Source organism: Gobius niger (assembly GCF_951799975.1).
Source record: "Gobius niger genome assembly, chromosome: 3".
In the NCBI taxonomy this organism is placed as follows: Eukaryota; Metazoa; Chordata; class Actinopteri; order Gobiiformes; family Gobiidae; genus Gobius; species Gobius niger.
In genome coordinates, this window is record NC_136854.1 from 24,232,765 (window position 1) to 24,247,630 (window position 14,866).

At 41.3% G+C, this 14,866-nt stretch overlaps 1 protein-coding gene across 5 annotated transcripts in view; it reads right to left on the reverse strand.

Annotated features, from left to right (window-relative positions):
- septin9b (septin 9b) overlaps positions 1–14,866 on the reverse strand; it is a 63,764-nt gene that overhangs the window by 18,097 nt on the left and 30,801 nt on the right. For 3 of the 5 annotated variants that reach the window (XM_079554334.1, XM_079554335.1, XM_079554333.1), the window contains exon 2: positions 11,522–12,178. In XM_079554334.1, coding sequence (XP_079410460.1) covers positions 11,522–12,178 — 657 coding nt within the window. Of the gene's footprint in view, positions 1–2,165; positions 2,262–6,076; positions 6,220–11,521; positions 12,179–14,866 lie in introns of those variants that run through there. The other 2 variants (XM_079554336.1, XM_079554338.1) reach the window with 2 other exon arrangements.

Genomic DNA, 14,866 nt, shown 5'->3' on the forward strand with positions numbered 1-14,866 from the left:
CCTATGCCAGTTCATGGAAGAGGAACTAGGAGGGCCCGGCCACAGAGCCATCCACAAGTGCAAACAGTGCAGGGAACTGGCATGGATAAAGAACAAAGCAACGCCTAGAGAAGTCAGTCATGACCACAAAGTATGAAGTGGGACGAGGGCGAGCAGGATGGTGCATTTCTTGACACAGAATGAAGAGCGATGCGTGAAGAGCGCAGGGGAGCAACAAGGCTGTTCATCAAACTAGATAGTTGTAGGAAACGCACACCACTAATTACTCCAGAGTCCCATTTTATTATCATGACTTCATGAATGGAGTTGGGATTTGTTTTGCAGTGGGGGGGTTACCACAAGTAAGAGCTTTCAGATGTCACACAGGCTCCAGCACTGAACACAAATCCTCAAGCTTTTTTAAAGATCAAAACAACAGGATTTATCTAGTACTTCTTACTCCTTTTGGCTCTTCAATATATTCTCCATTTGGCACGAGCTAAGCTTTCTTTTTAAATCTCAACAATGGCCAGTAATTACAAGCCCCCGATGAACAAAACCACAAACTTGAGCATTCACGAAATCCAGCTTTTACATATGGACACAATTGGTTCGGGGACTTTTAAGACTCGCTCGGCTTCAGGGGAAAAAAAACATTGTGGACAGCCGTTGTTTACTGTAAAACATTTTACGCTCGTCTTCTCAGTAGCTCGGGGGCACATTCTTAGAGTTAAAACAGCGACTGAACACGCAGTGAGCTGTCAAACACTGACACAACAGGTAGAATTTATCCACGGGGAGGTGCTCAGGAGTTTTGATCGGCAATGCAATTTAGTATGTCGATTGTTAGGCGAGTTATGGCCGGGCTTCAGCTGTTTAGAATGCAGTTCTCAATTCTGTACATAGAAAGACTCTTTGTTGTTGTTGGGTTTTTTTTTGCAACCAATTGTTTGCATTATTCATATTTGATTCTGCTGACCCTTGAGGTTGGCATCTCTTTGGCCCCGTTCACATTTTTCCTATAGCTACCTTCAATTATCGGTACTTAAACTAACTTCTTTAGAGTTAACTTTTTTCTACGTTCCAATCCTCCATCTATGACCATCATTTACAACCAATGTGTTTCCCCTTTTTGTCCATTTTTAAACCATAAAAAAAACCCAAAGACTTTCTTTATCATCTCCACAACAGTGAACACATTTGGGTTTTCACACGACTTAAGAATTACAGACACGCCGTTCAAACAATGGTTAAATATTTCAGCAAGTTTGACTTCATTTTTTAACAGTTAGCAAAACATCACGGGGAAACATAGCAATATGTTGAGCAAACGTCACCACTGACTTTAAAGCGAACTTCCTCAGAGTGCGAGGAAGTGGAGGATGATTGAATAGACTGACAGCCTTATCAGACGTTCAAGCACGTGTGGTAGCTTCACAGCAGAGGGAAATGGAGAACATCTTTGCTTACACAAGAAGCAAAAATCAACAACATAAATCTTATAGTTCCAGGTATTTGTGCACAGTTGCACCACAGACTGCTCATTACATGTTTGAGTTTTCACACCCAACAAAGCAGCCATTCAGCTAAAAACAGGGATGAAAGGAGAGTCATCATGTGACCACTTCAAAGCTCAAATTGGATAGGTTTTGACCTCTAGGGCAAAATAAAAAGTGAATGACAACCTACTGTCTCATTATAAATCATAGACTGCAGACTAAATTATCCACTGCACTAGATAAAAGCTAGAAAGGAAGTTTGAGAGAAAAGGACTAGGAGAGTTGTTCCCCCCCCTCCCATTAAAGCACCAGGGCCATAGGGGGGCTATCCTGATTGGTGCACATGGGCTGCCATTATAGCAGATTGATTATCCATGCATGCTCTGGGGGTGAAGACACAATGGTGGAGAAAAGAAGGAGGCAAGAGGGGAGGAGAAGGGAGGAGGGAGGATACAGAACCCCCAAACTGCACTCAACAGCTGAACAATGGGAAAGCAGTGCACCAGACTAGAGAGGGTAAACTTTCAGACGATTCTTTAACAAACTTAGTGCCAACTTTTTCAACCACCGTGTTAGCAAAGAGGGCACATCACCTGATACTTTACACTTCCCTGAACATTCTGTAATTCACTTTCAAGCATGACCACAAAAAAAGTTAAAGATTATCTTCGAATGCACAACACTCACCCAAGTAATCCCAGCTCTTGTGCCTCTTGTCTGTGTCTTCCTCCCTCAATCAGAGGTTCAGCTGGGGAAACTCCTTGCTGCTCGCCTGCTCCCGCCTTAGCCCCGCCCACCACGGTGTCACGTGACCACCGGTCCCCAGCGGCTGGGGCGGCTCTGGACAGCCACACCCCTCATTCACAAAAAGTTTGTGATAATGTTTGTGGACCGCATGATATTATATTAATCTAATAGAGGTTATAATGTGCACGCTATCGGCTTGTGTTGAGGTTAAGTATATCATGTCATATTTCCCTACTCCCATGGATTTGTTCACATGGTTACTTTTTTGTCCTCCTTTTTTTTTTCCTTGTCTATGTGTGAGCGTTAAAAAACATTTGGTCATCTATTTCCTGCAGACCTCCAAAGCTGTTCTCATGCACACATTTTAGCCTTGCCCTAAAACCACATCTGACTCGTGACTCACGCCATGACTAAAATGGCTCAAATATCCTACAGCAGGAAACGTTCTTACAAGGAGACAAACTGGACAATGCCGATTAAAATGGCTTTGTTTAGTTGTCAATGCAACCGAGTTTATAATAGCTAACTCTTGGCGGTAGCTTCTTGTTAGTGCCATCGCTCCACATGTAAAAGCAGATGTGGTGAAGATGCTAAAAATTCTAGACCTGAAACCAACAATTTATCAACTGTGTGTGACTCACGACTCAAAAGTGGGTCACATTTGAATATTTTTGGTGTTTTGCAGGAAATGGTAACAGTGGCACCATCTAAAATATAAATAAATCCCCCCAAAAAATGTTGTTTGAGTACAACCAGATCCCCAACATGTCAAACGTGAGCTAAATCAGGACCGACACAGGATTAACTCATGACTCAAGTAGTTTTAACCTCTTAAACTGAGCACATTTTCTACAGATCAGCGTTACCCAAATCTAAAAGCTTCAAGAGCAACTGTGTCATGCCTCATTTGAAAGCTAAGGCCTTACAAAGCTCTGTCTCATTTTGGAAGTGTTTTTGTCACATTTTTGTCACATATTTGTTTTTCTTTTTTCTAATTTTTTGTTGTGTTTTTGTTACTCTTTTTAGTTGTATTATTGTTGCTTTTCTGGCATGTTTTTGATGCACTTTTATCGCTTCTTTGCCACTTTTTGTTTTACTTTATTTTGCTGCTTTTTTTTAATGTGCCGCTTTTATGTCACATTCTTGTTGTGTTTTCATCCTCGTTTTCGTTGCTATATTGACACTTTAATCAAGAAGCTTTTAAATTTGTGTAAAGCCAAAATGAGAAGAAAATGTTCTCGGATCAGGTGGGGGTTAAGAGGCTAAATAAGGAATCAAAAAGAGGACAGAAAAGACAGGGTACCCATAAATATTGCACAATACCCACTATGCATCTGACATGAGGGTTGGAGTTCAGGGAGGAAATACTCTGAAAGTTGACGGGATGTGTCTGTGTTAGAGCTGCATGAAAAGAAAAAAGACCCCGATATGATGATCTCTCCAAACTGTCATATCGTCAGAGAGATCAGATCACACTTTAACAGCTTCAGACTGTGCACAACCACAGATACTTTGTCTTAAGGCAAACTGCAAGAACTTTATAAATGACTTTACCGACAACAGGAGTGGAAAAGGAGAGTGATTAATTAGTTCCTTTGTTGACATGGCCTGATACTTGTGCTCCGCCGGCGAACAGGCCAAAAACCCTGAGAGCACTTTTTACAGCATTCAGCACAAATGTTTCCTTCCTGTCAGAGTCAGGCTTCAGCTCACACTTCAACTGTGGCTCTGTTGTACAGGCTTGGTACAGTAGACTTACGGATTATTTTAAATATATCATACTGTATGTTGGAACAAAAAGAAAACGGGACAAAAGAGCAAAAGAAACATTTACCATAAAAGTTACACGTTTCTGGTTGTCGGATCAAATTGTTACTAACATCTCGACAGGAAGTACAAGCTATTTTTTACAGCTCCAGAAGTGTTTCCATTTTTGAATCTTGGCAGAAAATTGTCAGTTTCCTGTAACTCTTGATTTATCAGGCTAAGTTTATTTTACATGGTGCACAGAAAACAATAAAACAATCTTGTCAGAGAAAAGCGTTTGAGGCCCATGTGTCCTTTGTGGGAACGCGAAGATCAAACGGCAAAGCCTGCTTTTAAGATAGCAACTTGCTTGCTGGTTCTAATGGGATTACAGTGGCTTTGAAGAAATTATTTATGGCCAAATAAATGCAGTAATGATGCTGCTGCATGACTTTGAGTGGTCACCAGTGAAATGCAATAGTCATAAACAATGGCATTCGGATGAGTTTCCACATTATGAAAAGAATGACAGAAAGGACTTGGGAACTGCAGACCTCACAATAAAACCAGACTTAAACAGCAATTCTTCATTTCTAAACCTCTTCCACTGGTTCGTAAAATAAACAAAATACACACAATATTATACTATACTTAAATCAATTGACTTTGTGCATAACTTCAAAACATAACAACGCCGCCCAAGAAGTGAGTTCCTGTTTCAATCCAGCACGCCAAAATAAAAGCACACAGCAATATAATTAAATGCACACATTTTAAGTATTTTGTCTGTTCATAGTTAGGCAGAAAGAAAGTTGAACTAATGAACTGCTGAACTAATGAACAAGATGGTGCTTTTATTTTGGCGTGCTGGATTGAAACAGGAAGTCACTTCTTGGGCTGTGTTGGTATGATTTGAAGCTATGCACACGGTCAATTCTGCTGGGCTTCTACTTTTTGTGCTATCTTGCTCAAAGATTTACAAACAAGCCAAGAAATCAACAACAGCTTATTCTAATCTACATTGTACCACAACAAAAACTTTAGTGTAGTCAATGGAAACATCTGTTTTGCGTAGCTATTTGCCAAAAGAGACGCTGAACACTAATCAGAAAGAACAGCAGGCTTTCCCTTTATCTGCATGCTCCTCTGCTGTAATAAAGCAGACGGGGTGAGGAGGTAACTGATAACTGAAGACCAATGAGTGCCATATTAGGCCCCATTACGGAGCCCTGCGATTGGCCCAAGAGGTCAAGAGAAAGCACATGCATTGACCTCATTTTAAACAGTCACCTCTATGAGTCAGTGGGGTTAGTCTGTGACAGAGATTTTTGCGCCGGAGGAGAGTAGAGCCAATGAGGAGCAGAGAGGAAGCGGGGTTGCAGATATAGGAGTCCATTGGGGAGAGTGGGAGAGGCGGCAGCAGGGGGGGGGTTTAGAAGAAGAGGAACATCTGGCTTGGCTCGGGTATCTAGTGCATGAGATAGCTGGGGTTCCTGGAGACTTCCTGTTATGTTTTGTGTTGCTGTGGTTGCTGTGCTCCCCCATGCTTCAAATGGAGACAGCATATGCGCAGTGTAGAGAGGGTTTATCTCAACATGTTTACAGTGAACTGCTCCCCGGACTTCAAAACACTAAATCCACGAGACAAGATAGATGTATACTAGTATGTGCTCAGTATTACATAAAACGCACACTTAGGTAACATGTCTCAATACTATTCAGGGTACTGCTTTCAGTTTTGCCACGAGTTCTGCTATTATTGCCATGCTTTTTGTTTTTCTTGTCACACTGCCACCTTTACTTTGCTTCTTTTGCTCTATGACTAAGACTTATCTTTTCCACCTTGTTAACTTAGCTCTAGCTGGTTGTAAAGACGATTAAAAAACACGGATCCTCCGGTATCTGCACTTGAAAGAACGTCCAAATGTAAATATAAAGCATCAACCCCAACATGACACGTTGTCGAATATCCCAGAGCAAATCATGGAGGAAACTGAATCAGCACAATGCTATAATTCTGTGAAAGCTCAAGTTGACTTAACCTTTAATGAGAACCAGTTGTCAGTCTGGCTCTCCAAAGAATACAGCAAAACAGAGTTACTCACAGGAGGCCAGCGTGTCATGGTTACACTCTTCACTGCTAATAGGATCCATTCTTCTTATTTTCTCTCTGTGTTTCCTGAAAATTACAAAACTTTTCCTGGCAGTGTCGCTGAGCCTGTGTGGCAGCTAACGCACTGTAGGACGCAGTCAAGCAAACTCATAGCTCGAGGTTTGATTTGTGTAAGTGGAGCGCTTCCCCACAGAACAATAAACACGAGTGTCTCAAGAGGGCTGCTGTCCAGGGAACCTCTGGCCACGCATTGGATCAACGGCAGGGACAGGAGGAGCACATTGAAACCAAGAGACTAGAAGGAGATTGAAGCATAAAGACTTAAAGGAATAGGCCACCGTTTTTCCATACTGAGATATGTTCTTACTTGAGGTTAGATGAGTTGATGCGTACCTGTCTGGTCTTTACGTGTGCGCTCAGTCACACAAAAAGACCAAAGATGTTGTTAGCATTTAGCCACTCCTCCTCTCCTCTGTGGGGCCAAATGGGGTGAAGTTAGAACTTTTTCCCTATTTAAATACGTGAGTAGTTACACAATCCAAGTATAGTTACACAAAAATAAACATGTCGATTTTCTAAGCAGATAAAAAAGGGGTACTATATTGTAAGGCGTAATAACACCTTAGGAGCACTTCAACGTCCGTGCAGAATTCTATAGGAGTGAAGATATTACTACGTGGACGTCGAAGTGAGAGGGTAGTAATTAATAGTAATTAACATTGCAAAACAGAATTGAGTGACTTAAACCACACATTCATATTGTTTTGGCTTCATTGTAAAACCTTCTTACTTATTCTTCACATGAGGTGCTTCACAGACAGTATTTGTTCGCCCACTTTTCCTCATTGAAGCAGATGGCCGGACTGTGGCCCGCACGACCATCTGTTTGCACTGTCAGTGTCCGCATATGCCACGCACCGATGGCGGCTGTTATTTCCAGTATGTCCCCCATCAGCGGGCAGCGAGTGAGCATCATTAGTGAAAAATGTAGACCACTGACCTCAACTAACCTTTCATACTTTGTGTATAGGATGTCATCTGGCACTTGACTGCATGACAAATGAGACCGACAGGAACACAAGTTTACTGAAAGCAGGTCTGAGAAGGATTTTCCCCTCAATGCACTATGTCCGTGTGCCCTTAGAAAAGAAAGAGATTTATGTTTCCAGTGTATGTTGGCAGTCAGTTTGTAAGTCGGTTAGTGAGCAACATGACACAAAACTGCTGGTTTGAAATGGAGGAATGTGGAGGCAAAAGAAGCGTCTATTGAAGTCTTCTTTAAAGGTGCATTATGCAACGTTTATGTGGGAAGAAAAGTTGACATTTGTGCATATTTGACCTTGTGGTGACCCAGTGGCTGTGACCCAGTGGTCTCTAGGATGCTCCCGGATCAATTGTTTGGAAGGTTTTCACTGCTGATGGACCCTTTAATCAGAAAACCTACAAAACAATTTATCCTGGACCACCGTGATCAAAAGTAAACGTATCATGCTGAGCTGAACACCCATACGGCCGCTGGGTCACTACAAGGTCAAATACGCACAAATATAAACTTTTTTTTTTTTTGCATAAAAAGTTGCATAATGCACCTTTAAAATTAGTTAGCAGTTAGTTCCCCTCTGTGGGACTATCTTGGTTAAATAAAGGTAAAACAAAAATATAAGTAAAAATGCTCACTAACTAAAGATAAAAGTGGCTACAATGTATTTATTTGTCGATCTTTATTTAATCAGAAAAGTTCCACTGTGTTATAGAATCTAATTTTCAGAGCAGTAGAGGAGACCCTATTGTACATGGTTTTAGTGGTAAGGGAAAAAGCCACACAATAAATAAGATAGATCAATCAGCAATTCTACTGAGGTTCAGTTGATTAAAAAAAAAAAAAAAAAAAGAGTGTATTAAGGGTACTGCTTGATAAATCGTGCCACAGCCCAAACAGGAAGTAGTGGAAGGAGCATTCATATCCAAGCATGCATTTGAAAATGTGAAAGTGTCCACACGGGAGGGAGAGAGGGGAGAGATGCACTGCTGAGAGATTTGGCGTGATTTCTAGAAAAAGGTCAAAGGTGCGGGTGCAGTGGTGGGAAACTTTTTTAACCCCCTGACCTGCCTCCAGATGCTCAATGTAAACTCCAACTTCCGGAACTTTCCTCTCTACGCCACAGAACTGTGTCACATTTGTCTCAGTTACACTCTCATTATTTACAGAACGACACACTTCAAAGACAGCGATCACTCGCTACACTCTGATCTGTCATAAAACTATACTGATGTAATCATTTATTTGATTTCATGTTTAAAATATGTAAATGATCATGTTAACACTAACATTTTCAGTATGCAGACATTCAGCAGATCAAAGCTGGACTTACATACTGTATAACTATTGAACAACTGGCCCACACTGCCCTCTAGTGGTTCAGAAAAGATGCACACTGGGCTCTGTGAAATCGTGAGGCAACATGTACCCAAAACAAGACACGATTTTTCAATAAATCAAAATAATACACATTTAAGGATAAAATCTTTATCTATGTTGAAGCAACACCACCCTTCCTCAAATACTCTTGAATAAAGTGTGGAATGGGCAATATCATTTCCTTCACGTTCAAATAACAAACCACATATGAAGAGAACAATAGTGCCCTCTACTGTACTGTTTTCACATATTAACTACATTAGAATAAAGTATTATCATAAATGCTGTCAAATCGTCTGCCTGATTACTATAATGTACTCAGTGAAGAGTTTACAAAAATACTTTCTGAATTAAGTTTGGGCCGGGTAATTACACGTTAAAAAAAGCTGGATGTGTGAGGTGCCACCAATGGAACTATACTGAGCCCCGTAGCCTCCTCGTCCTCAACTTTTATTCTTTTCAAAGATGTGCAGAAAATCATAGGTTTGTTGCAGCCACCAATAGGAACTCATTATTACAGTTCATAAAACGACTGAAGCCTCTTCCATCATATTCTTAAGTATATTTGAATGGGAAATTAGCTGTGTGAAGTAGTGGGAGGTTATTTGTAAACACAAGTGGTCTGGACATGTGTCTCCGTATGTGAGATAGTGTTTTCTGTTGTCTCTTGTTGGGCTGATTGACAAACAGCAGGTCTGTCTCATCTGATAAGCTCCTGTCTGTTGTTACTTGGATAATGGATCAATGTGAAGTAGTTGATCACTATAATCTAGTTTTTTGTGTGGCAATTTTAGACTTTGTGAATTTTAATTAGAGTAAATTAATTTATGCTTTCGTGATGCACTTCAATAATGTATTTTTATGGGTTGTTCATAGTTTATAAGTGGTTGGGCACAATTTACTCCAACTCTAGTCCTTATTTGAACTTGATCTAGGCCTGATGGTACATGGAAGGTCAAACATTTTATGGTAGGCAGAAGTTGGTGTGAAAAGTGTTTTTAAAAACCCTGACTTAGTGCGGATATTACAATCTGTTGCTGCATGAAATTGTGTTATTGTAAAAAATACTGGCTGTGTAAGGTCTTTCACTTTACATTTTTACCTCATGCATCAAAATATATATATATCCCACTGTTGTTCTCTTTTTGACAGATCAAAGTCAAAGCGTAATTTGCCTGGGAAGTGGAGTAACAGGGATCACATGACCCAGAGAGAGGAAGTGTGTGAGGTCACAGAGTGGAGCAGAAACAATCCTGCTGGCAGAACATGGAAGGAAGCCCCACATGAGAGTGATGTCATCTGTCCACGGAAAACCCAGTGAAAAGGAAACGCCAAATACAATAACTACGCAATTACACTGGTCATAAGCAGCACTGGCTACAACACAGGGTAGGTGTGGGTCCAGGGTCATTGCACTTTGTGCTTTGGTTTACAGCATTCCAGATTTCTCAGAGCACCATAATCCATTTGGCATTGTAAACATACTGTATAATATAGCGAGCTGTCTTTTCACAAAGTGGGTATGACCACTTTTATCACATTAGTCTCATGTGAAATCTTAATGGGTACTCTCCGATACAGTCTGCAATCCCCACATACAGGACATGAAGACTAATTGTATTTAAGTAAAGCATACGTAAATGCTTTTTTGTTTATCATGCTTCTTGGGGGACATGTTTGGACACTGCTGTGACATAGGCTGCCGAGGCCTGGGGCTTTTTGTCAGTTCACATTTAATTCATCTTCACAATCTATTCTTAGGATCAAACGTGCACAGTCCACAAAGAGTGAAATGCTAAAAACAAATCCCTTCTACATCTCTATGAGCTGCAGTATAGAAAGCAACGGGACCCTGTAATCGTTCCCAAAGCCTCCCTTGTGTAGATCACGGCCTCTCGCTGCAGCTGCACTAACTGCTGTTTAACTGCCACACTGCTGTTGTTGTGCTGCCAGCCCTCATCTCATAAAACCACTGGGACTCCAGGACTGCATTACACACAGAGACGTCTTCAGTCTGTCCAGCCATGGATAAAATACTTGTTTGCAAAAAAGCTTTACATAAGACTCGTGCCACTAGTTTTTAATTATTTTAAGAGATAAACAGCTTTTCGAGGGCCCCGCTCTGGTTCCTGGGTAAACAGTGCCCTTTACCCCTGAGTCCAAAGGCCCTGCTTATGGAAGAAGTAATATGACTAAAAAAAATTAGTACTTAGTTTACAAAGTCACTAGTAGTCCCTAAATAGAATGTCAAAATAGTGTCACTACTACAATAACTGTTTACCTCATCAAGATGTAGGCTTCATGTTTGTCAGTGTTTCACCTTATATATTGCTGCATTCTCTCTCTCTTTTTTTTAAACAAATATAAATTCCTTAACAGCATTAAAATAAAGAGGAAAAAGGAATGGAAACCCAGACAGTGGACGACTCCCATGGACACAGGCACCAGTGTTGCTGACAGATGCCCACTGGATCAAGCTGCTCATGTCTTTACCCAGCGATGTGATACTCTGTTAGTCTGCCACAGAGATTCAGAGTCAGACAGAAATCTGGAAAAAGTGACAACATCTTAAGCAGGGTCTGACTGCTCCCTTCGCACATAAGAAAATGTAATTTAGCTTTATGTGGCTTTATTAAATTTCCCTTTTTCCACTGATCACACTGTCACCCAGAGCTCATAAACCCACGCAAAACCATTACAAAGGCTGGTGGAGTTCAGAAGCAGCCCAAGGTCGGCTTTCATTTAGAGCTTACCATTAGAGGCTCAGACGGGGCAGGGAACGTAGTAAACACAGTGATGGCTTCACAAACCTAAAAACGCAATCTAATCATCACGCTGCTCCTTAAATACACTTAAATACACTTGAATACACTTAAATACACTTAAATACACATTTTCTTGACATACAGGCCCCTTTGGCAGAAGTCACATGTTTGCTTACAATGACAACAATTAGCCTCATTAGCAACACTGGACAACATTTGACATGACATTTACCACACGCTACATGCCACTTACTGTCAGGGTTGGGCGACTTGCGTCCGTGGCTGGGCGAGGAGCAGCGGAAGGTGGTGACGATGGTGTTGTGGTGGGGGTTGGGGTGGTGCGGGTGGTGGACTGCAGGATGGCTGTGGCCGTTGTTCTCCGGCGGGGCCCTGGTGATGCTGATTTCAGGCTTCCGCACGTCTCCCGGACTGGGCGCTTCCAACTTGCGCGGGTGGTTTCCGTTGTTACTGTTCCCCTCGTTGCGCCGCGTCGCCGGGGAGTCCGCGGGGGTCTTGGCGAAGGTCACCTCTCTCTTATGTCCCATTTCGGGCGTTCTGGAGTGACCCAGGGCTTCGGGGCGCTTGAGGGCGCTGGCGACAGAGCGGGAAGATGCGGGACTGGTGATGCTGTCTACCAGTTTGCTGGAAGAGGAGATGTCGATGGACAGTTCGGAGCGTCGAGACACGGGTTCAGGAGTTTTGGACCCGCCTCCGCCCATGATGGAGCGGGGCTGGGTGTAGCTGACATTGTTGTTGTTGGCGGTGGCAGAGGCAGCGCTGCCCAGGTCGCGGTAGTAGATGCTGGTGGGGGACATAGCGTTGCGGTGAGGAGACCCTGTGGGGCGTCGAGAGCCAGGAGAGGAGTGGCCCGAGGTGTCCACATCCTCCACCTCAAAGGACCTCTTCAGAGCTGCAAAGACGGACACAAAATTCAAGAGTTCAGTTTTCAACTTTAGTTAATGTAAAGAGCCTATAAGAGCCTATCATTTTATATTAAGGTAGAGATCAAATGTTGTGCTTGAATTTGCCTTTGAACTTAAAAAATGAGGTTGTTTTGGCTGTATTCATGGTAATATCGCTCTAAATTCCTGGGCTTATCAACATAGAACAAAAACTGGCACAAGCCTCAACATCATCTTTGCTAACAATAACGGAACAAAGTGAAATACTGAAAGTGAAATCAAACACAAATTAATATTATATTGAGGATGGTAAACACAACTGGGAAGTAGCAAGATCTCGGAGCATAATATGTATTAATGTGCCTTTACAACATAAAAGTAACTCTCAGTGATGAACAATGTGAAAGAATGATATTAATGGTTGCATTTTGTTACTTTCGTTGTACTAGACATCGTACATGAAACGAGATCGTTGTTGTAGTTGTGCTTCGTTTCAGTTAATTATATGAACAGTTCAGATAACGGTTTAGTTAATCTGTACTAATATAGCCGCTTGAAATGTAACAAGTTCTCTTTTGTCAATGAGGCTAATCACAATGCACAAATCCTGCTAACTGACGATGTAATTTGCTATAAGATGATGCAATTTCATAAAAGGGTACACACGCTTGTATACAGTACATGAGTTTCAGTGATGTAAATGTTACTTAGTGTAAATGCCTTCTTGTAATTGGTCATTCTACTATAATCAAATCCATGTTTTTGCTGTTGTTTCCCTTTTGTTTTCATGATGAGGTTTTGTTCCTTCTATACCATTGTGAAAGGTTCTTTTTTTTCTCATTAGCTTCTTGCTTCAGCCCATCTTCTGAGCAGAATGTATACTGCTCAAATAAACAAATAAACTAAAACTAAACTATGTATTTCCACTACTAGTATTATTCAATCGCACTGGCGGGTATGTTGTTAGTTAAAGTGATAGTCTGGATGTCTAAATGTTTTACATTTTTTAAGAATTGCACAAAATTTACCTCCTGGCCTTAAACTTTGATATATAGTGAGTACAAATATATATTATTATATATTTTTTAAGTCCCTCCTTCCCTGATCTCAGCAACTACTCAAGAGCCCGTTCGCCGATCGCGTAGACCAATAAAATGCGAGCAAGACGATGATTGACACTTCATGCGCGCTGCAGGCTCGCGCCCGAGAACTGAGCACGCGCAGAGAGAGTTTCTCGTACCTGGATCCGCCATTACGCCCGAGCGCCGCTATGGAGAACAACAGCCAGAAGCTACGACTGCCTGCTCCTTCTCTTTAGACATGTAAACAGTTCTAAAGTCCATCTTCTAAACTAGCAGGAAAACGAGGGCAAGGCAGATGTGGAATTTATCGGAGAGTAGTTCAACAGATGGACGGAGCTACGTGAGCCCAACTTCAGCACGGAGGAAGAGAGATGGCAGTTTCTACAGGTAAATGCATGACATTTTGAAGTTTTCATGACGATAATTAGTTGAATTTAGTCCGTCATGGTTAGGGTTTTTGCATATTCTAAGCGCTAATACGCTAGCTAACTATGACCTGTTTGCATGGCGTTATAAAGCTATAGGTTAGCCTACTGTAAACACTGACACTGGTCACCGCGGATGTTTTCACTACTTTACATGCACGTGAATTGACCATGTATATTTCTGTGCAAACTGGCGTTACATCAAATGTAGCATTGAGATTTGGAGACGTGCAGACACGCAGTGTTTATAATAGATCCATGAGTATATGTAATGTCAAAATCTAAATATAGTGCTTGAGTCTGAACTTTATTGTACGATAAATAAATGAGGGCCAGTGGGCTACCTGCGTTATTGAAGAAAATGTGATTCAAAATATAGCTTACTCTGTAAGAATTGTATTAGACTTGCACAATGTCGTTGTTACATTCTGTGTAAATATACATAACTTTATGTTTCCAGTTACCAAACCGGATCAGGAGTTCCAATATCAACTCCCAAAATATAAAAAAAACAACCACTATCCTGCTCATATTGCTGTGTCAGCACTATCAAGTGTCCACGGGGACTTCTCTGAGAGGTAAGAATGTTTTGGGGTAAATTAGATTATCACACAACACGACAGTGAAGGTAAAGGGCAGAAAAAAATGTGCATTGAAATTCGAAGCCCCACATCCCAAAAAATCTACACAGAAACAAAGTATAGACGTGTGAACTGTAGTGGATTGAGGATAATAGTCTAATCAAATGGTGTGCATTACTTACTAAAAACAGGTAAGCCTTGCTGATGCTAGCCATGGAAAAACAGACACCCAAACACCACACATAATTCATAAACTGCCACTATCCTGTATTTGTAGAGATAATGATTTTGAAGAGAGAGTGAACATCTTGGAGCAAGAGGAAGCTTCTACTTCAAGAACCGGAGAGTAAGTAAAACATGTTTGGTATCTTTATATTTGTCACACTGGTCATTGACACTGAAATGAAAATAATATTTTTGTTTTTTGTTTAGTTTACCATCACTTGGTATTCCTGAGGAGAACAGCCACACTGTGAGGATTTGAGCTTGTGTTTACAAAAACAAGTTTAAACCAATCCAGTCCTGTTCCACATAAATACATGCAGATATAGACACGCAACAGAACATGTAAACCTTTGTACATAATACTAATTTTTCACACTGTGTTC